At 47.1% G+C, this 21,404-nt stretch overlaps 1 protein-coding gene across 5 annotated transcripts; it reads left to right on the top strand.

Annotated features, from left to right (window-relative positions):
• Positions 1 to 340: 340 nt before the first annotated feature.
• Positions 341 to 20,446, top strand: LOC146689223 (UPF0606 protein KIAA1549). 5 transcript variants are annotated; one of them, XM_085435953.1, is made up of 21 exons: positions 341 to 698; positions 3,179 to 3,387; positions 6,213 to 7,490; positions 7,584 to 7,666; positions 8,427 to 8,726; positions 8,799 to 8,985; positions 9,075 to 9,134; positions 9,245 to 9,396; positions 9,494 to 9,671; positions 9,764 to 9,948; positions 10,101 to 10,306; positions 10,600 to 10,727; positions 10,849 to 10,863; positions 11,764 to 11,972; positions 12,059 to 12,294; positions 13,207 to 13,342; positions 13,616 to 13,900; positions 13,989 to 14,041; positions 14,123 to 14,250; positions 14,907 to 15,061; positions 15,148 to 20,446. In XM_085435953.1, the coding sequence occupies exons 2-21, from the start codon at positions 3,240 to 3,242 to the stop codon at positions 15,370 to 15,372; spliced, it is 4,347 nt and encodes a 1,448-aa protein (XP_085292079.1). In that variant the 5' UTR covers positions 341 to 698; positions 3,179 to 3,239; the 3' UTR covers positions 15,373 to 20,446. The 5 variants fall into 5 exon arrangements, with proteins under 5 accessions (XP_085292079.1, XP_085292077.1, XP_085292078.1 ...); XM_085435951.1 differs by having other exon boundaries at positions 13,207 to 13,378; XM_085435955.1 differs by having other exon boundaries at positions 342 to 698; positions 13,616 to 13,801.
• The last annotated feature ends 958 nt before the right edge of the window (positions 20,447 to 21,404 follow it).

Genomic DNA, 21,404 nt, shown 5'->3' with positions numbered 1-21,404 from the left:
CTGACCACGGGATTCAAACCCACAACCTTCCTGCTAACCAGTGTACCGCTGTGCCCGTGGCCCAGGTCTGCATGAAGCATAAAACATGAGCAGAGTCTGTGCGTTTGTGTGTGTGTGTGCGAGAGAGAGAGAGAGAGTGTGTGTGCGTGCGTGCGAGAGAGAGAGAGAGAGCGAGAGAGAGAGAGTGTGTGTGCGTGCGTGCGAGAGAGAGAGAGAGTGTGTGTGCGTGCGAGAGAGAAAGAGAGAGAGAGAGTGTGTGCGTGCGTGAGAGAGAGAGAGAGAGAGAGAGAGAGAGAGTGTGTGTGTGTTTTTGTTGGCTTCATAAAATAAAAGCTGAGCAGTTCTCTGCTGTTTCATTTTCATGGTCAGATCCGGCTGTCCTGGCCCTGTGCCGGTGCCGGTTCAAATAACGGTCCGTGTGTGAGAAGAAGCGCTTTGACTTGCAGGTCGGGTCAGATGATGCTGGGAGGGGCCGGCTGGACTGGTACCGGAACCGGACGCGCTGTGAATGTGACGGGTTCGGACAGCACCGACACCACCGGGCGGTGGAGGCTGATTGCTGCTGTTTCCGAGGAGGAGAAGAGGAGGAGGTGTGATTCTGCGGGGACTCTCCGCCTCCTTCTTCTTCCCCACGCAGGGAGCGCGCTGCGCGGCTTGGAGAGGCGTGACGCGCCCGAACCGCATCTCCAGGATGGCAGGTAGGTCTCCGCCGTGGCAGAGACTCAGTGAGAATAGCCCGGCTCGGCCCGGCCCGGCCCGGCTTGCAGTCTGAATGTGATCCCGGGTCTGCGGCTCTGTGTGTCCGCGGCCGCTATAAGAAGCGAGGCTCCTTCAGCCGTGCACCGGAGGCAGCGTCGTCCTCACGGTAAACTGGGCCGTGCCGGACCGGACCGGAGCGTGCCGGGGGAAGGGGGAGGGGGGCATATCAGCCCCGGACACGAACATGCGGGGCGGATGCAGCCTCCACCTCGCGGACTCGGCGGGCGGGTGGAGGCAGTTAGCATCTGTCCGATAATGGGGTCAATCTGAGAGGAGGCCGAGCCGGGCCAGACCGGCAGAGGAGTGAGTGTTCTGGAAACGGAGCCGAGCAGAGCACAAAAACCCGGACTGACAGAGAATATACCAACCTGTCACTTTATTAGGCACAGTTGTGAAAGCCGGTCAGACAAACAGCTGGATACCTTTTAAATATTCACCGTCACGTCTTTGTGGTTTCACTTATTGATCGATGGTTGATTTATTGACTGATTGATCATTTTTGAAGGTTCTTTATGCAAATCCTTCAAACCGACATTTTCATGTTTTGCGCAAACAGAAAAATCCCCGCAGGTGGAGGCGAGCCTGAAGCCTCCTGCTTCAGCCGCACACCCTCGTAGGCTCCGGGGTCTGGGACAGTGACCCATTTGTAATCGTGCTCTGCAGAGAAAGCAGAGCTCCCTTTTTGCTCGGTACTGAGGGGCTGTGAGGAGCAGCAGGGATCACGTGACACTGCGTGTAATCTCTTTATTAATATTACCTGAGAGCTGTCCTCAGCTCAGCCTGGTTACGATGAGCTGACTCACAGGGAAGTGCTGATGTTAAAGTTGAGACGAGATCAGAAATATGTGCAGATTAAAGCCCCGCTAGCCTTCATCACAAACCTGGACAATGAAGTAATAAGTCAGTGGTCCAGATGCTCCACCCGCAGGTTGGAGCAGGTCTTCATCATCTTCACAGAGAAAGTGTTTCAGGTTCAGAGTTAGACTGTAGCCTAAGCCTAGATGTTCTGGGTTTATGTCCTCCACCCTTCCAGAATGAAGGATGTGAAGCTGCTGAAATCAGGTGATTCGGGTGTGAGGGTCCAGCAGCAGGTACATGTTTAACTGACCTTCTGATGGTGTGGCAGCCCTGATCCTGACCCCGCTCTGCATGCTGTCAGAAATGTCAGCTGTGATCTTCATTCAGACCTGAGCTGCTCTCGAAGCAACATCAGAGCATTTTTAGCGCTCCGTGTTTCAGTTTCAGAGGGGTTTTATCCAGGCTGAACAGCCCCAGTTTAAGGTACCCAATTCTTTACGAGTACAGTTTGAAATATTAGACTAACATCATTCTGTGTCTTTGTTGTCCCGTCCATCCACCCGACCTCCTCCCTGCAGCCTTCAGCAGAACACCCTAAAACCAAATGAATGAGCATGTTCCACAGTCTTTAGGTCGTGGGTTTGTTATGGGGTGGCTTTAGACGTTTTCATGCTGTCCTCCAAAATAAGACATCAGGACATCAGGACACCAAGCACCAAGCACTTCCACCACTAGAGGGCACAGTCACAGTAAAATGTTTGCTGCAGGGTCTACAGCACGTAAAAACCTTCAGATCCTTTAAGCAGAGGATTTTGGGGGATTTTACCCCTGAACCGTAAAAGTCCGATGGGGTATGTCGTCATGGCACTGGGGGGCAGCGAGGACACCCAAGTTTGTAAATGTAATAACTCAAGAATGAGGTGATGTAGGAGTTTGTTTATGACATACGTGCATCTACTTGGAGTCTTTTGAGTCTTTGCTGCAAGTCTTTGTCTGTTTTCAAAGCAGCACGTCTGCTTCACAATGAATGCTTCTGCAGCACCGCCTGTCCCTGGGTTCCTACTTTTTCACTGCTTCAGAGTCTTCTCAGCTTCATGCTGGACTGTAATGAGGCACTTTAGTGTTTTTCTTTCATCACTGTTACCTTTGCAGCAAAGCTCTCACAGACGGTGTGCATCGAGAATATTGGTCTCTCTCCTATCTGACAGCGTCAGTCCATAAACACTGGTTTCAGCATCAGACCTAAACATCCACAGCAGGCCAGCTGTAGTCTGAGTTGGAGCAGGGAGGAGGTCAGGGTGGATGGAAGGGTATCAGAACTTGCTGGGACTTTAGTTCGGAGACAAAAGCTAATGCGTCAGGCTGATAGTTAGATTTGTTATTTCAAACTTTGATGAATTGTTTCAACTATGAACCTTCCCATCAGAGGGTCACACACTACTCCACACAACTTTACAGCCTTTATTTTTAAAGTAACTAACGATGAAGGTAAAAAAGAGTTTTAGCTGAATCTTTCCTGATCCGTTTGATGATGTCATCATCCAGCAGGAGAATGTTCTCCTGTGCTCGGTGAGAACCCTGCAGGACACACATTTTCTGACTGCTGTTCTATGCTACTCAGGTCCTCCTGAGGGGCCTTCGGCTCTTTGTAGCGGGACCGCACCGCCGGTCCTTTGAGGACGATGGACGCTGTGACCTCGCCAGGCCCCAGCTCCAGCACCAGGACCAGGATGGAACGCAGAACCTCGGCCTGCAGACAAACACTAGGTGTGGTCCTGCTGGTGGCTGGCACATTGGTTTCCATGGTGACCTCAAGTTCACCTGCTGCAGGTAACCTTGCTAGGTGCTGTTAGCTGTTAATGTTGACCTCTGACCTCTGAGCCATCTGTACACAGCAGGAAATGAACATGGACTTCCTCAAAAGGACTGCAGTGCAGGAATCTTCTTCTGAGTCTCATTTTAGCTCCATATTGTCATCCTCCCACATTACTGACTCACGCACACACAGAGTCACATGACCTGCTGATGTCAGACTGTGGAGGTTTACACTGACATCAGCTGATCAGATGTAGGCAGCAGGAAGCTGCTTCATCACAAACAGCTCTCAGAGGTCAGCTGGTTGTGACTGTGTTGGTGTGATGTCACTTTTAGTCCTGAAACGTCACTCGACATTTCAGGACTTGTGTTAGAGATGACAGATTCGGGGAGTGTGTGTTTATTATAGCGCCCTCTGTGGATCACATGTTGCATTATGGATGTCAGATTTCAACCCATGGCTGTGTTTTAATTCAGACTGAAGAAGAGTTTGTCCAACCTGATGAAGACGTAGAAACTTGTTTCAGTGCACTGAAAGAAAAACCACAAACATCACATGGTCATACATCCACAATGAAATGTAGCTCAATTCCCTGGGCTAATTTTTTTATTCTCCACCTGCTCTTCTATAGAGCACCTGTGCCATGAGACGTCAGAGCTACGCAGATGTGAAATAAAACAGATGTGAGAGCTCAGCAAGCACATAATGAACGCTTAGTGAATAAAAAAACTGTAAATAAACAAAGTGAAGTGGGAAGCCTGAGATGGTCTAAGCATGGGCAGAGGATGAAGATGGAGGAGAAAAGGAACACCTCAGAGGAGGTTCATAGATGTAGTGAAGGAGGACTGCTGAGTTGTCAGTGTGAGAGGAGGATGCTGGGAGATGGAGGCAGATGATCCACTTTGGCACCCCCTAATGGAAGCAGGTGAAAGAAGAATAAGGTTTACTGCTGAGGAGATTATCTATAATACTATCGTGTCATATTTGAGTAGATTTATATTTTAGACTGCAAATCAGAAGGACCCAACGCTTTAAAATAAATGTGATGGAGTACAGAAGCAGATGTGCTGCCATAAAACACCTCAGCCACAGCTGTTCTGTGAGGGCACCTCAGAGTCAGGAATAACAGGAGATGTTTCTCAGAGCTGAGAGCAGTAAATACAGGAGCTCAGATAAATGCAGGTTAGCAGTTAGCCTAGTGCATCAATCTGAAGAGATTCTTTATAATTAAAAAATGATAAATATTTTCTGCATCTATCGATCAGTCTGTCTGTCTGTGTGTGAGAGGGCGTCGTCTCCTGAATACCAATGACTCGTCTCTGTTCTGCATGTGATGCTGCCGCAAAGCACGGCGTCACCACGGCAACAAGGCCAAGACCAGATGAAAGAGACCCAGTCAAGGCTGTGTGTGTGTGTGTGTGTGTGTGTGTGTGTGTGTGTGTGCGTGCGTACGTCATAAAGACAAATGGTTTTAAAGAGACTGCAAGGGAGGAAAAAGAGGAGTGTGTTTCTGCTGTGTGAATGAATGCTGTAAAGAAGCTGAACCAGCTCAGTCTCATTAAGGTGATCTGTGTTTGTGACGCTTTGTCATTTCAGAGTTTATTCTTTATTTTGTGCTGTGATCAGTTTCAAATCATAATTCAAAAATACTAATATGTTTGTAAAAACGAGTGTGCCACTGGCAGAGGTCAAAAGAAATGAAGTGCAAATACTTCATTACTGTACTTACTTACAGATTTTAGGTATCTGCACTTTTTTTTTTCTGACGACTTTTTACTTTTACTCCCTACATTTTAAATAAGTATCTGAGATTTCTATTCCTTACATTTTCAAAACAGGCTCATTAGTTTCGGTTTACAGCCCTTTCTTTGAGCTGCTGTATTTCACAGGGAGAGAAAAGAAAGCTTACATGTTTTTGCATCAGATATTGGGTTTGCACATGTGAAATTATGTTTCTTCATATTGCGAATCATGCTGCTAAACAAACTGAGGTAGACTTAACTGAGTTATTTAAAGGCTGCATGAAAATCCTCTGCAAGTTAGTGCAGGATAAGCAGGTTAGTTTGCTGAACTGTGATGGATTTAATGTAGAAAACAATGATATAAACGATATAAAGACAGCATAAACAGTGTACTGTCAGTGTATGGAAATCAGCCAGAACAACTCATGAAACATCTGCTCACATCTGGTTGAATTCAGGTGTGTAAATCCGCAAAGAGCAGCAGGTCAGCTGATCACAGCCTGTACATTAAGAAAATCTACTGGAGCTCTCAGTAGAAAGTATTGTGAGTTTGATTTTTTTCCTCACACTGAGCCACTAAAACTGATTTTTTAGTGTTCCCCCACCTGCTGAATCCACTTTAACCCGTGACTGTAGTCATTTCCTGTTTAGAGCAAAGTCACCCTCTACAATGCAGGCACCAGAAAACGGAGATATATTTTTTATTTTCCTTCTTTTTGTTCAGATTAAAGCTGACTGCAATTAGAATAAAAAACAGAATAAAGTTTGTGTTCCCATCTACAGATACTATTTTACCTTTATGTTAATATAGCACAAAGTTCAGTTAGATTTGCACAAAAATAGAAACGTCCTCCATAGATCTGCTTTTACTTTCTTACTTTTTACTTAGGTTTATTCAGGGTCCCTAGGTTCTTACCAGTCCTCAGGTTTATTCGGGTCTTCAGGGTCTTCAGATTTGTTCATGTTTATCAGTTTCTTTCAGGGTCCTTCAGGTTTATTCCCTCGTGTTTGGTAACAATCTGGTTATGGCACACGCTCACTCTTGAGGTATAATGTTGAGCTTTTAAATTCACGACTTCTGTCCTTCTGGCCCACAGTTGTGCTGGAATTCAACAGAACGACTGATTCTTCGTCACATCCGTCATCACCATCATCATCCTCCACCTCTTCTAGACCCTCACCTCCCAGCCACCCCTCAGACTCTGGATACCACAGTAACGGTGGTGGTGCAGGCTCAGCAGAGGACCCAGACTCTGGTGCTCAGGGGATCCACCTCCTCCTGAGACCTCCAGACCTCCTGTCCCCCAGTCTACCTCCACCACTTCCCCCACATAGCCAGCCCACCCTCACTCCTCCTCCCCCCTGGGAACAGGGGCCCTCACTGGAGGAGGCCTGGGGGTCTGGGGACTACCTGGAGACTCTGTCCTTCATGGTACCTGAAGGTGACGAGATGGCCCTCGCCACGCCACTGCCCAGCCACCCCTATGATGGGGACAATGGGGGGGACTGGGTCTCTTATGACACCTCCTTTCCTGCTCGCCCCACCCTCTCACTGTCATCCAAACTTCCCCTCTCCCCCTCCTCCTCAACCCCCAACATTCCCCTTCACACTCAGCCTGCCCATCCAGATGTCTTCCCCACCTGGGATGAGGACTATGACTTGGAGGACATGATCCCACTGGAGCCGACGGAGTTGCTGCTGCCTGACATGAACAGTCTGGAGTACTACACAAACCTGTTGGCTCGGGAGAGGGAGAAGGAGAGGGAGAGGGAGAAGGAGAAGGAGAGGGAAAAGGTAAATGAGAACGACTCCAAACCTGTCCTTACACCTACAGCAACACACACCCACCATCCTCCTTCTACCCCATCCTCGAGCCCCATTGCTCCTCTAGGATTGGAGCCTAAGCATCCCCCAAGACAGCCCACACCTCCCCTCATCCTTACACCTATCCTCACAGGTGAGGAGAAGACACCTGCTCCATCAGCCACCCCCAAGATCCCTTCCACCCCTACTGCTCTTGCTCCAAAACACAAAGACTATGTCTCGGTCCCAAGCAGGCACCCTTCCCGACCCCCGTCCAACACCACCAGCTGGGTGCCTCCCCCTCCACCACTGGGACCCCCCACCCGCCCTGAGAGGCCAGAGAGGCCCACAGTGGTCACTGAGGTGCCAGCAAAGGCTCCTCCCACCAAGGCCGCAACCACTACTAAGGCTACCACGACAACAACCACCGCCATCATCACCACCACCCAAATCACAGCCATCAGCCTGACCAGAGCCCCTCCAGTCACCACACCCAGAGTGGCCCAGACACCACCCACCAGACAATACCTGTGCAATGTCACCAAGCCAGAAATGTACCTGGTCAGAGTAGGTAAGAGTCTTAGAAGGTCATGTGACCGTACCTCCAGGTGCTGCACATGTTCTGTCTAATCACTGATGTCTTCCATGTTTGTGTGCCCTGCAGTCAGCTCCAAAGGCTCGTCTGCTGGTTTCAGTCAGGTCCGAGATCTTCTGAAAAAAGACTTCAACCGCTCAGTGGAGCTGCAGGTACAAACAGAATCGCTGCTTCTCAGATCTGCATGATTCCGTCCTGCTGATGCTGACTGTGGTTTCCCCTCACAGTCAAGCTCCTGCTTCACAGACTTCACATGAAACAGGCTAATCCCAGCCCGTCCTCTAATGTTCTCGCTCTGAAGTGTTTGTTTTTAGCTCATTCGGCTGCAGTCACAAGAATCACTACTCTATCTGCAGTACTGGTCAGAATTTAGTCAAACACACAGACAATGATCGGCTAATATTTGTCTTTCTCACTGGATTTTCTTCCTCATTAGTTTGTCCAAAGCAACCAACCAATGACCAGAGACTGATCTCTGTGTGTTACTGTGTCACTGACGTTCTGGTTCATGCTTATGTGGAGTTTGCGTTGTGCTGGGAGCCAGTCATTTATTAACTTTGTAATAGTGAACTCTGTTTCTAAGCTAATGTTAGCTTGTTGTTTACTGGGAGCAGAGGCATCGAGACACTCGGAGTATAAACCTGACATCCTTTAGATTTTAGTCTTTCACATAGAAATCAGTCCATAGACTGTTAGAGGCAGCAGGAGAAGGTCCAAGCTTTTAAATTACACAAAAATCAATAAAAACCATTTAATCCATGAAAATATGCCATCTGATGCATACTTTTCTTTATTTTTTTAATGCCTTCTCTTTCATTTATTCATTTACTTTACTGAATCCTTATTAGATATTAAGCTAAACTTAAAAATTGTTAATAACTTTCCACTCTTCCCTGGTTGTTTCCTTTTCAGTTCCTAAGAACTCCATCCAGTTTTGCCTTTCGTGTTGTGTCGGGACCGCTGATCTTCACTGCCATGTCCGTCATCAATGCCCTCCGCCGACCGCCGCCACGCTTCGGCCCCATTCCCACAGTTTCACCACTGTACACCATACCTGACCTCAGGTATCAGCTCCACTCTGTGCTGCAGTTTGTTCCCACTCATGTTGACATCCGAGTCTGCAACTTCAGTGAACGGGTGGAGAGAGGGCTCACCATGGCGTACGCAGAGACACGGAAGAGATTACATGAGGGAGGGAACGCCACCGTACAGGTGAGTCTGCCTCGTGTGTGGTCACCATTTAAAGCCGTTCGCTTTTCTAATTTCTTTTACTTCTTCACACAGTTGCTGAACATCACCATAAGCGTGGCCCGGCCAGCGGTGGAGCAGAAGGTTCCCGTCGACATCACGTTTGCGGTGCGGGATGGCCGGGGCTACCTGCCGGGGTCAGAGGTCAGTGAACACCTGAGGAAGCTCAGCCTGGTGGAGTTCAGCTTCTACGTGGGATTTCCTGCGCTGCAGATCGCTGAACGTACGAGACGATACACAAACCCATCACATGTCACAGTAAACATTAAACCGACAATATGTAAAGCGTTTTTATCAAACTTCTGTTAACAGCCTTTCACTACCCTGAGCTCAACACTTCACACCACCTGCGCTCCACCTGGGTCCGTACAGGTAAGAAACCCACTCTCTTTTTTTTACATTTTGGTATGATGTTTTTGTACTGTGTGGATGATGGTATGTGTTAGCTTCGCTCTGACGAACTCCCCTTTGTGTGGTATCAGTCCTGCTGGGAGTTCAGGAGCAGCTGGTGGCTGAGAGAAGCTTTAAGGCTCGTCTGGAGAGACGCCTGGCTCTGCTGTTGGAGGAGGGACTGCAGGAAACCAGTAGGAGGCGCTGGAAGAGAGCCACAGCAGTGGGCAACAACAGTCTACAGGTACACGCACAAGGCAATGATGGCTGATGTAATGCCACCAGACAGAGGTGTGTGTACCTGTACAATGTGAATGTGCACTGAACCGGTTGTGTCTCAGGTGGTGCGGGTCTCCAGGCTGTCAGGGGCAGAGCGCCCTCTGGAGGTCTTTTACTTTGTGGAGGGTCCCGGTGGAGAGAGGGTCCCTGCTGAGGTGACCGCCGCCACTCTGAACCGTGTGGACCTTCAAAGGGCCGCCATTGTCCTTGGACACCGTGTGCAGAGACCGCTGGCCCAACGTGAGTCCAATGCTGAGTGTGTCCAAACTGCTTCTGATTGGTTCAGAAAGTGTCATATTGATAAAGTTTGATCTTTTTGATTCTGTTTCCAGCTGTGGAGACGATCTCTGTCCCTCCAGCTGAGACTCAGAGCAGCAGCATCTGGCTGATTGTCGGTGTTGTTGTCCCGGTTGTACTGGCCGTCTTCATCATCATCATCCTGTACTGGAAGCTCTGCGGTTCCGAGAAGCTTGAGTTCCAGCCGGACGCCATTAACACCATCCAGCAGAGGCAAAAGGTCAGAGGTCAACAAAAAGGACTGGCACTTTAAAATTAACAGGCGATGACACCTGGTGTTTTTCTGTCCTCTGTGTTTGCAATCTTAGGATTTTAGCCACCAACATGATGTTTTTGTTACCTTACTGACCCCTGATCCATATCCTCTGTCAGCTTCAGGCTCCCAGCGTTAAAGGCTTCGACTTTGCAAAGCTTCACCTGGGTCAGCACAGTAAGGATGACATCATGGTGATCCAGGAGTCCGGTCCACTTCCTGCACCAGTAAAGGAAGCCACGCCCTCCGATGGCGGAGACCTCAACACCCCCAAATCCAAAGGATCATCCACCAAGGTGTCGCGGCTGAGCCGCCGCAGGGGGAGGTTAGGAATATGTTGTGACTTATTAAACAAACTTGTTAAAAAATATAGAATATGAACTTCACTGGCTCGTTGACACGATTATTTTTCATTCAGAGAAATCGTCGACATCGAACATTTTTACTGAAGTATCTCAAAATTTTACTTAATCCGGCAGCTGTGGCTACAATGTAGCTTGCCATCGCCAGTGTGTGAATGACTGAATGTAGTGTGAAGCGCTTTGGGGTCCTTAGGGACTAGAAAAGCGCTATACAAATGCAGGCCATTTACCATTTACCTGTTGTGTCCATTGTCAGGCTCAGCCCATCAGACGGCGACTCGTTAGGAAGCGACCAATCGAGCGGCAGGGAGTCAGCAGAAGAAAGCACCCGACCTGTGGCCACACCCAGCGAGGGGAAACAGCACAGGAAGACACCCAAAAATGGTGAGAGCCACAGTGACATAATCAGCTTTAGTATTTGTAATGAATAGGCTGTAAACAAAGGATGGAGGCTCTGCTCTGTTCAAACTTTGTCTTTTCTGTTTAATGCACTGCCTACTTGAAGGGAGGAGCAAAATGGGTACGTTACCATGCCAACACATTACCACCTTCTCACACACCGATCTCCAATCCACATTTCCTATCAATACGTGAAGCATTGCGATGCTGCAGAGACAAGAGCTCAACCTTTAAATTCACAGATTAAACAATAATAATAATTAATCTGTGACTGTGTCAAATCGATCCGTCTCCAGTAATCACAGTACCAGCGACAACAATACCTTAACTCATAAAGGGAAGAACAGGTCCTGGTTTATGAGGCGAGTCATCAGCAGTAAGCTAAATCTGAATACTGATCATCACTAAATGATGGAGCGAATTTTACTTTCCACTCTTACTTTATTAACTTCTCTTTTTTATTATTCTTGTACACTTGGAATATACATGCTTGTTGTCTAAATGTTTATATTCAGACTTCTCTATAGTTTGAAGGTTATTTCTGGTAAAATAATTTCTCTGACAGTAACAAACACAACCCTGAGTAATGCTGAAGATCTGACCGCAGTTGTCAGCCTCCTGGATGTCCTCTGCATATGACCTCTGACCTCTGTGCTGGGGGTCTTGGTCTGTCTGAGGGATTTCCCTCATTCTCTCTTTGTTTCTTCTGCTGCTTATTCTGGGAAAAAGTTTTTTTCTCCCACTTTTTCATCATTATCCTTATCATCGCCATCTTCATCTCCTTGTTGGTTGCTTGTCACTTTTTATCCTTCTGCAGTAACTGCAGCTCTGCACACATAAACACGTTTATTTCTGCTGTAAAGCTTTAACATGGATGTCTATGGGACTGACCTACTCGCTCTGCAAGCTTTCAGTAGATGGTCACTGGTGAAATGCATCCTGGGAGTCTGAGCTTTCACTTCTCTGTTGGTCTTTAAGTCTCCTTTCACTTTTTTCTGTCCTCTGACCTCTCCTTCCACAGGTGCTCCATCAGGCAGCGGCCCGGACGAACTGCTGTCCTCGTCCTCCATCTTTGACCATGTGGACCGCCTGTCCCGCGGGTCATCTGACGGCACCCGTCGTCAGGCCAACAAGGTGCAGCTCATCGCCATGCAGCCACGTCCGAGCCCACCGCAGCCACATGCCCCATCACAGCCAAGCCCCTCCCTCACTGAAAAGGTCAACACAGAGGTGAGTTGACAACAAAAATACATCCAGTCACAGCTTGCCATGAGGTCATCATCATTAACTGTAGTCAACCGTCTCTGTTCCTGCAGGTGGCGCTGCGGCACAAGTCAGAGATCGAGCATCACCGGAACAAACTGCGACAGCGTGCTAAGAGGCGGGGCCAGTGCGAGTTTCCCTCCATGGATGACATCATGGACGCATTTGGAGATGGTCCAGTTCAGAGTGAGGTGGCACAGCGACTCTACAGCTCTGCCCACGACCACATGGACTGCATCCTGCAGGCCGATGCTGCCTCACCCCCAACTCCCACCGACTCCAGGAAAAGGTCAGACCCTACCTGAGGTGAAAAAAGAATATTTCATTCTCCATGAACAGCTGCTTCTGTGTGACTAAAGCGAAAGCTGACTCAGTTCCCTCAAAGACAAACGTGTTCTCAGACTTCCTTGACGCATGCTCAGTCACACAGGTAAGGAAATCCCAGAAAGTTGATTCTGTTCATCTGGACATAGCATTACATTTGCATAATGACCAAAACTTGCAGCACTGATTTAATTGATTGTACAGTTTATAAGGTTGGGGGAACCTGCAGGCAGCAAAGACAGAAGAAGTGGATGATGATGAAATGTTTCTCTAACTGAAAACACTACATCCAGATGAATGGGACTGATGTCCTCAGAAGGACACATAGTCAATACTCTTGTCAGTCCTTCAGGGTTGGTGCATGTCTTTGATCCTGTAGGTAATATTCATGAACATGACCTCAAAGGGTAGCCAGGGTGAAGAAGGTGTGCATTTTGGGAATCTTAGCATTTTATCCCTGCTCTTTGCAAATGATGTAGGTCTTGGAGGCTGTGTGGACAATAGCTGATTTTTCTCTTTGGGCTCGCGGACAAAGGGGAAGGTGGAGCTTGAGATGGACTGGTGGATTGGTGCTCCATGCAGGAGTTGTACCGTACTGCTGCTGTGAGGTTAAGAAAGAGAGCTTAGCTCGAAGATGTCCGTTTCAACCTGACACAGGAGGAGCTCAGAATCGAGCCGTGCTCCTTCTCAGTCTGATCAGTGCCTCCTGAGCACCTCCAGACATGCCCAGTTGGGAGGAGGCCCTGCAGGAGACCTCAAACTCTAGAGAAATCATATTTAAGACATACCAACCGCATCCCTGTTAGCACCAAAGCTAAGCTCATTATTGTCCCATCTGTTTCCAGCCTGACTGTAAACTCTTGTGTTTTTTTGCCAGAGGGAGGCGCTCTCCTAGGAGTCGGCGGGCTCAGCCAGGACCTGGAAGTCTTCCTGACACAGACAGAGACCGGCTGCTCACCGATCAGAGCGCCACCTACAGGAAATACCCCGGACTCAACAACGTGGCCTACATGGTGAGGCAAACAAAATTTAACCATCAAATAAGCAAGGTAGGTGTGAGCTGGATATGTTGCCTGTTCTAAGCATTCACAGACACACATAATGTTTGAGTGTTTGGAGGTACACGGCTGATCTGATCTGTTACTGATGGTGTCGTCAGCATGACGTGGACAGAGCTGTACACTGTTACTGAACTCTGAGTGACACAGGAAGTCTTTTTGAGCCCTGTGGACTTTTTTTGTAAGACAGCAGAGCGCTGACTTGATGTTCTACTTCATTTCCTACAGTCAGACCCCGACCTGCCCCCGGACCACGGCAGCCCCTCCCCCACTGACGAGGTCTTTGACCCTGCCCCAGCCCCGCCACCCTACATGCCCCCCCAGCCCTCCATTGAAGAGGCCCGGCAGCAGATGCACTCTCTTCTGGATGACGCCTTCGCCCTGGTGTCGCCGTCCTCGCAGGGCAGCGCCGGGGTAAGCTCTGCCCTGCCCAGCCCCTCCCCTCAGAGCTGGCCCCCAAACCAGCAGTGGGGCTCTTACCCAGCAGCCCCCCCTCACAGCCCCTTCTCTGCAGTGAGTGTGTGGACCTGCAGATGAAGCAGATACTTCTGTCAGGAACTCGTGCTCTGGTTTAATTCTCTTCTTTCTCTTCTTCCTGCAGAGATATGCAGAGTTGGGGATGTCCCCCACCTCAGTCCAGGGCCTCCTGCAGAGGTTAGTATCAGAATACAGAAGACTTGGTCCAGTCTGAGTACTAGGTCAGAACCAGAGCTCATTCTCTGTGTGTTTCTACAGGCAGGGGCTGAGCTCAGGAGGGTATGTGTCTACTGGAGATCAGCTGCAGGAGTCCATTTACTCCAACAGGGGGCAGTATGAGGACCCACCCTCCTCCTCTAGACCTCGACCTGTAGGAGGGAGCACAGGTACAGTCACAGCCATCAACAAATAACAGCTCACCGTGCGTTCAGTTTATATGACCTGACAGCAGGTATCTACTTTTCATGATGGGGGGTTCATAGAAGTCACTGCAGCTATATACATGACCGGCCCCCTGCTGGGCAGCGACAGCACTGAGGATGGCCTCAGTGAGTCAATAAATACATTCAGTTCTGTAACTTTATGCCATGAAATATACAGATTAAAGTAAAATGAATGAATCAAATCTGAGTCTAAAATATTCTCCTCTTATTTTCACTTTCTGACGTGTTTTAGATCCTGAACTTGTCTCAAACAGTCAAAATGTGCAGAGGTAACGCATAATTCAGCTGACTGGTCATGCGGTAGAGGCTGCCCTCTGGTGGTGCCATACACTACAACAAATATACAGCATTTCTAACAGTTTAGGAAAGAAAGAATTATCATTCTCTCAAGATTTCTGAAAAGAATCATATTGTGTGTGAATACCCAGAGACTGTAGATTAGGTTAGTTAATGTGGGACGAGGCATTTTTTTCTCATGACTCTGACAATAAAGCCAAAGGTAACAAACCTCACATGACTTTGTCTGTATTCAGTTTGTTTCCACACAGGCTGATGATTTACTAATGTTGTATCTGCTGACTGGTTTCACTGACCTCCAGGTGCACAGCTCCATCACCTGACCCAGGTGGGTCTGTCCAGTCAGATTGGAGCATACCCTGGGGTGGGTCGCAGCATGTCGGGCCCCACTGGCTCTAGCTGGAATCAGCAGCATTCAGACCAGGACCTTTCCAGGCCGGGAGCCAGCAGAGAGAGCGTGAGTGGTGAAATCAGTAAAGAAAATAGCTTGGTGGTGCACAGGTGGAGCTGAAATGTCTCACCTTTTCTCCTTTCTTTTCACAGGTGATGTCCTTTCCTGAGTTCTCCTCTTCCTCTGTTTTCCAGATGCCCAGCTCCTCATTGCGGGACCCGTCAGCTCCACCTCTCCTCCTGACCTCACCTACTCCAGAATATCCGCCTGAGGATGCATCACCATCCGCCCACACCTCCGCCTCTCTTATAAAGGCCATCAGGGAGGAGCTGCGACGTCTCGCACAGAAACAGGCGGCAGTGACCAGCTACCCGTAAACTGGTTTGGACCTCTTTGGATCAGGACTCAGCTGGTTTTGAAAGTTTTAAACCACATAGAACCTGAAAGGTCTAAGGGAAACCATGAAACTAACCAATTTACACTCTGGGCTCTGTTGAGCTAGTGTACGTCTGTGCCGGTAAACCCAAAACAAGTCTGGACCACAATCCATGTCTGAAAACTTGGACGTCTCTCCTGGAGACCTCCGGTACTTTACAGGGTCCTGAACTGTCTGTCCGTCACTCTCAGCTCTGTTTCATTAGACATGAGTTTGACTTGTATTTTCCACTGAAGTGCTTCCTAAAGAGCATCATTAATGATCATCCTTCCTGAACCTCTTGATTCAGTCGTTACTTTTTAGACAGCTGGAGCAGCAATTCATTCCTGAACTTGTGGAGTAGATGGTCCTTGATGGTCTTCAACCCGATTGGCCTCTTGGTCTTCTGGAGTTTAGTCATTGGAGAGTTCATTCTGGCCTCCTCGAGTTCATGAGGGTTTTGAGGGGTTTGGTCCAGCCTAATATTGGGGGACAGTTGGAGCAGCTGCTTTTATTAAACCCAGTTCTAACTGCAAGATCAGTATTTGAGACCAGTCTAGAGTGAACTTTATGTTGACTGCACCAGCCAGCCTTAACTATGCCCGGTGGTAGCAAACTCGTTCACTCGAACATGCACATGAAGATGGGTGTTGCGTAACAGCAAGCATTCTTGCTAACTGTTTACTTTTGGTGTTTTAGTGGTTAACACATTTACTTGGGAAATAAAAGGTCACTGGTTTAATTCTAGTTGCTTGAGGAAGGGCCTTCATTGTAAACCTCTACCACATCAAACTTGTACAGCTGTTGTGACCCCCTGTGGTAAGAGAGCAGCTAAAAACAGCTTTTTTAATTTAGATGAAAGTAAATTTTAAAAAAAATTACTACAAATAAGAAAATTGAAACATCATTAGTTATCTCAAGGACACACTGATCGCCAAGCAGTCTAGCGTGATAGAACATGAGAAGCATGGCATTAGGACCTAAATAAGTCATTTTATTGACCGGGCATAGGCAGAAGACCTCCTGGGTAAAACAAGGATATGGTCATGTAATTGTTGATGCTCATGAAGCACAAGTGTGATAAAGTGCAGCACCACTAAATGCTCGGTCATGAACCAACTCAAACTTTAAGGCTCTCCAGTCAGTTCAAACAGATCAAGAGAGTCAACTCCTCGTTGTTGTATCTGTAACAGTCTGCATAGCTTGCTTGTTGTAAAATTAATTTATTGCTCATAGAAACAAATGCACAGTGGCTCCGTGCCTCAGAGGGTCCTGGTTTTGAGCTTGGGTCAGACCAGCTATGCAGTGGTTGTATGTTTTTGTTGTGCTGGTGAAGTTTTCTCCGGGAGCTCGAGTTTTCTCAGTGTTGATGAATGTACTAGGTCAGGTAGCTTATCTTGTTTCAAATCAGTCCGCTAAAAGAGTGTATAGTTCTCAACAATTTCATTTTCTGGTTTGAAGAACATGCCAAGATTTGCAAGAAGACTTAAGGCTGAATGGTGCAACTACCAATACTTCATCAGGTTATAAATACCTTCTTAAGTTAGTGCAACCAACCTTTGGAGAAGAACTTCCTTCTTCTAGTCTTTCAGAACTTCGTGATCGTTCCTGGAGTTCTAGAGTGAATGGATCTCCAGGGAATCTATCCGATGGAACCTCTGCGAAGTGCTGTCCTTAATGGCCTTCTGGTGGTTCATCCTATTGGGGTAGATGGTTATTCTTGACCTTTTGAGTGGATATTTCCCTCTGGACCAATTCCTCCTAAAGTTCTGAAGTGGATTGATTCTCTGGACCTTCTGTGGTGCTAACTGTCAGCCTCATACCATCTTGTCATTAACCACTAATTGCCTTCCACACTCCCATCAGCCACGGTGGTCAGGTGTCTGTTCATAAACCATATCAATGAGGTCTTTGCACTGTCGACAGCTGGAGGTGCCGCACAGTTCCTGCTGCACGGGGATGCAAAACAAGAAAAATAATATTTATAGCTATCTATAAGAATGAATAAATATATGTAAAGAGATAGAATCCCAATGAGCACAATATTAATGTAAGAGTTATTACTGGAGTATTGAGATGTTACATATTTTTTATTGCTTATATATGAAAGTATACTTTAAATGCTTTATTTTGATCAAAAAAAAGACCAAACTACTGTTCTATGGTTGTAATCCTCTTGTGTTTAAGCTCGCTGTAGATTTTGAGCTAACATTTGTTTCTCTGTGGAAACGTTGCTTAGCGTAGCCGCTCGCTCACTCGCTCGCGTGTTCATGTATCGGTGGCAATGAAAAAAAATTCAGCTAATGCATTGCTTTGGTATCGAGCTTTTTGTCGCTGATTTGTTGCATCCATCAGTCTGTGAGCAGAGCGCTGTAGACAAGTGGGTAAAAAGTGTTTGTGAGAGAGGGGAACTAGTCGTTCATCACCGCCGCAAGGTGGTTCTTCCTCAGACGAGAGCTGCTTCATAAACTCACTGAGAGATGTCTCGTCAGAACTGCCTGATGATCCTGATGAAGGGAAAAGCAAATAGTGATAAGGTTTATATGTCCAGGACTCCAGGCTGATCTTTTGTCTCACATGTAGAACACGTCAGGAAGTGCTTATTTCAGCTGTACTCTTCAGTGATACTCTGAGTACACTGTGTGGTTCAGGTGAGGGATCTGCCCAGGAAATTTCCCATTATGTTAGCTTCATTGTTCTCACATGAACTACAGACTTCATGCCAGGACATTGCAGGTAAAGGTGTTAATGTTTAACCTGCAGCTCTATTGGGCGATTAAGAGCATAAATAACTTTTCGTTGTTTCAGCCTGTGGCTGAATCCTCACACTCCCCTAAAAGGTTCGCACTGTTTCATCAGGGGAGAAAAATAAGGTTTGTCATTACTGACCTTTTATACTATTGAATATTTTTATTTTTATTATTGACCTTGTCCAGTGAGTGAAGTCTGCAGAACGTTCTGGAAGCTTGTAGAAGACCGCTTTGCAGACATGATTGTAGATCCAGAGAAATGTCTCTCCATGTGGACCTTCTGATATTGTCTCTGCATCTATTGTTTCAACCTTTAGTTTCATGTCCTGGTTGCATAGCTGAGCGGCTGGTTCCTCTCTTTGCTGATTGGCTGTCCTCTCTGTGGTGTGTTGGTGGTCGGTCACTCATGGTGAAGGTTTGTTTGCATCTGCTCTCTGCTCTTCTTCAGCATGTTCAACTAAGTTTGAGGCTTTAGCTATTTGTGGTGTTGCAGTTAATGTTTAGCATGCTGCCAAAAGATGTAAAAAAAAGTGAAGAATCGTTCCACATCCAGTTAAGAGTGAGCAAAGAGTGATTCATGTCACAGTGCCATGAAAGCACCGTTCATCCAAGCACAGCCGGAAAAAACACACCATGAGAACCATCATGTTTTTGTTTTTTAGGAGATTTTTGAGTCTGAATGAAGATGCTTATGGATGGAGTGGATATGATGTTGAATAGAAACCTATTATATACGGAAAAGATTTTATCTGTGATTGTTCTGCTGAACAGACTCAAAGACACAACACATTCGTCATGAACCAGAAACCAACCGCAGAACTCTTTACCTGCTACAGACGATCTGATTGGACCTAGCACCTGTCAGTCACGCTGTAGGACTCAGCAATGCCTACAGGATCAAATGGTGCTAATTCAATGACTCAAGGTGTCTGAAACGATCAGATCACCCCAAAAATGGAAAATAATCCTGCAGGTGTCCGAATAGCAAAGAAAAGTCTTCTCAGCAAACTCTTCATAAACTTCTCCTGAATGTTTCTGTTTTCCAGAGACTCTGTTTTCTAGACCTGTGATCCTCAGTAAGAGTCCAGCAGATGAGCAGACGCTCAGAGGATGATTTTTCATGACAAAACTACTGATCAGCACTCTGAGACCTGCTGAAGTTTGCGGGGATCACGGTTGCTCCCCTCCCTGCAGGCCGAGCCGGCCCAGTTGCTGTCGTGGACAAAAAATATGAAACTGTGGAGGTATTGTACAGACGAGACAGGAGCTGTAACTTTCCATTCCGACTTTATTCATCTCCACACAACAACTGAACACATTGTGCCAAAAACCAGCAGAACCTCTCCTCCCGACCTTGGTGTGAGTGGAGCCCTCTGGTGGGCCACCACAAAACTGCAAAAACTGCTGCAGAGCAGATCAGCAGCTGCAGGTGGAGGTGATGGAGTCACGGCACAGGAAGCATGTGGTCAGCTGATCATTAGCTTTAGTGGGGAGAACTTTGAAAACAGATCTTTGAGACAGATCATTTGACAAACAGATCTTGCGCAGACTGCAGCTGTCGGTGGATCTCCTTCAGAAGCTTTTAAAACAAACCTGCTGCTGCATTGGCACATTTTTAAAACTTATCAGTTTCAACTTTGTTCTGTTGTTTTTGAACAGAGTTTAAAGGATCTGATAATTATTTGTTTCAAAATTTTAAACCGATTCTATGTTTTAGCTACTATTCCAGCTTTTCCTGTTATCTCAAACTGCCCGCTAAAATAAGAGCTTGGACAAGCTTTCCCCTGCCAAAATCAGTAGCTGTATCTGCACCAGCAATTGAAACTGTTTTCAGGTGTTGACCATTGACCTGCAGAGAGCTTTGCTTTCGCCAGGGTTTCAGATTTCCCCTCTGTCAGTAGTTTTGTCATGAATGAACTTCTGTACGGCTGCTCCGAGTCGAACCACATTCCTGTTGTTCCTCTTCAGGCTCCGTTTCCACGCACAGCCTCACCGATTTACACACTTACACCAGGTGAGAGCAGGCCCCAGGTGTGGTTCAGGTAACTTGGTGATGCTGCTTCATGGAAACAGAGCCTGGGGGAGTTCTTTTAATGTCGAGTCAGTGAGCTGGGAACACTGCCAGCAGCCTCACCTGTTCCACAGTGGCCAGATGAGTGTGCTGCTAACCTGTGCGGGTCACATTGATAGGATCTGTTCTACCCTGCCTCTGTGTGAGCTGCACCCTGTGGTGTTTCAAGTCTGACAGACTGTGTTCAAAACATTAAAGAGACATGTTCAGATTCAGAGAGGCTGACGGCTTTTTCTTCATTCTTCGATGATTCAGTTTTCCTCTGATGCGCTGCACAGCATCTAATCTGTCTGATCCCTCCAATCGGCCAACGCCTCATTCCAAGACCACACAGCTCTGCATATGGAGGCCCATTTCTGGCACAATGACACTGACTCATGGGACAGAGTCACCAAGTTTAATAGCAATACTGTAATCTAAACAAACAGCTCATTTCTAGAAAGATCTGAAGTTTAGGAACAATTTGTTAAGAATAAAGTCATAAGCACACATCATTAACATTATTTACATTTTAAATCTGGTGTCAGCAGGGATAGCTATCGCCTGCATCCACAGACTGTACGGGAGCGTCTCTTTCTCTCACTCACACACACACATCCTTCCTGGATGGTCTGTTAATACAGTAACCTCACAGTAGTCACATGACGCCATTAAAAATGCTCCAAAAGGCTCCAACAGCACAAACACAGTCCAGCGGTCCATTTAGCAGACAGCTAACAACTACACCAGCCTGTGTGATCATCCACTTGCCAGTCAAAGAGGCCACGCCCCCTGATTTATACAGGTGAGTTTAGGAACCATCCTCCCCCTTGGAGTTGTTAAAAAGGAGGAAATTATCTATAAAGACATGATGAGATTGTGTATCAGGTTTTAAGCATGTTTATTTCTGCTGCAAAGTTTTAACATGGGAGTTTACGGGCACTGACTCACTGCTGCCACTGCTGGACCTCAGACGAACTGCAGGGATCTGTCTGTAATTACTGTCAGTGCCAGCAGGGGGAGCTTCAGGACTAAAGTTTAAATATTTGTGCTCTAACTTTCATAAAGTGAAAATATTCCAGAGGTATGTGTGATGGGTTGAGATCTATTAGGTCGAACTGCTCAGAGATTAAATTATTGATCTTGTTTTTGACCATATTGTTTCATTTGCTGACTTCCTGTCTCTCATTGTGA

The sequence above is a fragment of the Copadichromis virginalis genome, linkage group LG17, assembly GCF_057382275.1.
Source record: "Copadichromis virginalis isolate Kocher_CV1m ecotype Utaka linkage group LG17, C_Virginalis_male_GT1.1, whole genome shotgun sequence".
Lineage (NCBI taxonomy): Eukaryota > Metazoa > Chordata > Actinopteri > Cichliformes > Cichlidae > Copadichromis > Copadichromis virginalis.
Note: the sequence above shows the minus strand (reverse complement) of the source record. Positions and strands in the feature narration are given on the sequence as shown.

Coding starts and splice junctions, on each gene's coding strand:
- LOC146689223 (XM_085435951.1), top strand. CDS start 3,240: ATGGACGCTGTGACCTCGCCAGGCCCCAGCTCCAGCACCAGGACCAGG. Junction 8,986..9,074: donor TGCGCTGCAGATCGCTGAAC/GTACGAGACGAT, acceptor TTCTGTTAACAG/CCTTTCACTACCCTGAGCTC. Junction 9,949..10,100: donor CCATCCAGCAGAGGCAAAAG/GTCAGAGGTCAA, acceptor ATCCTCTGTCAG/CTTCAGGCTCCCAGCGTTAA.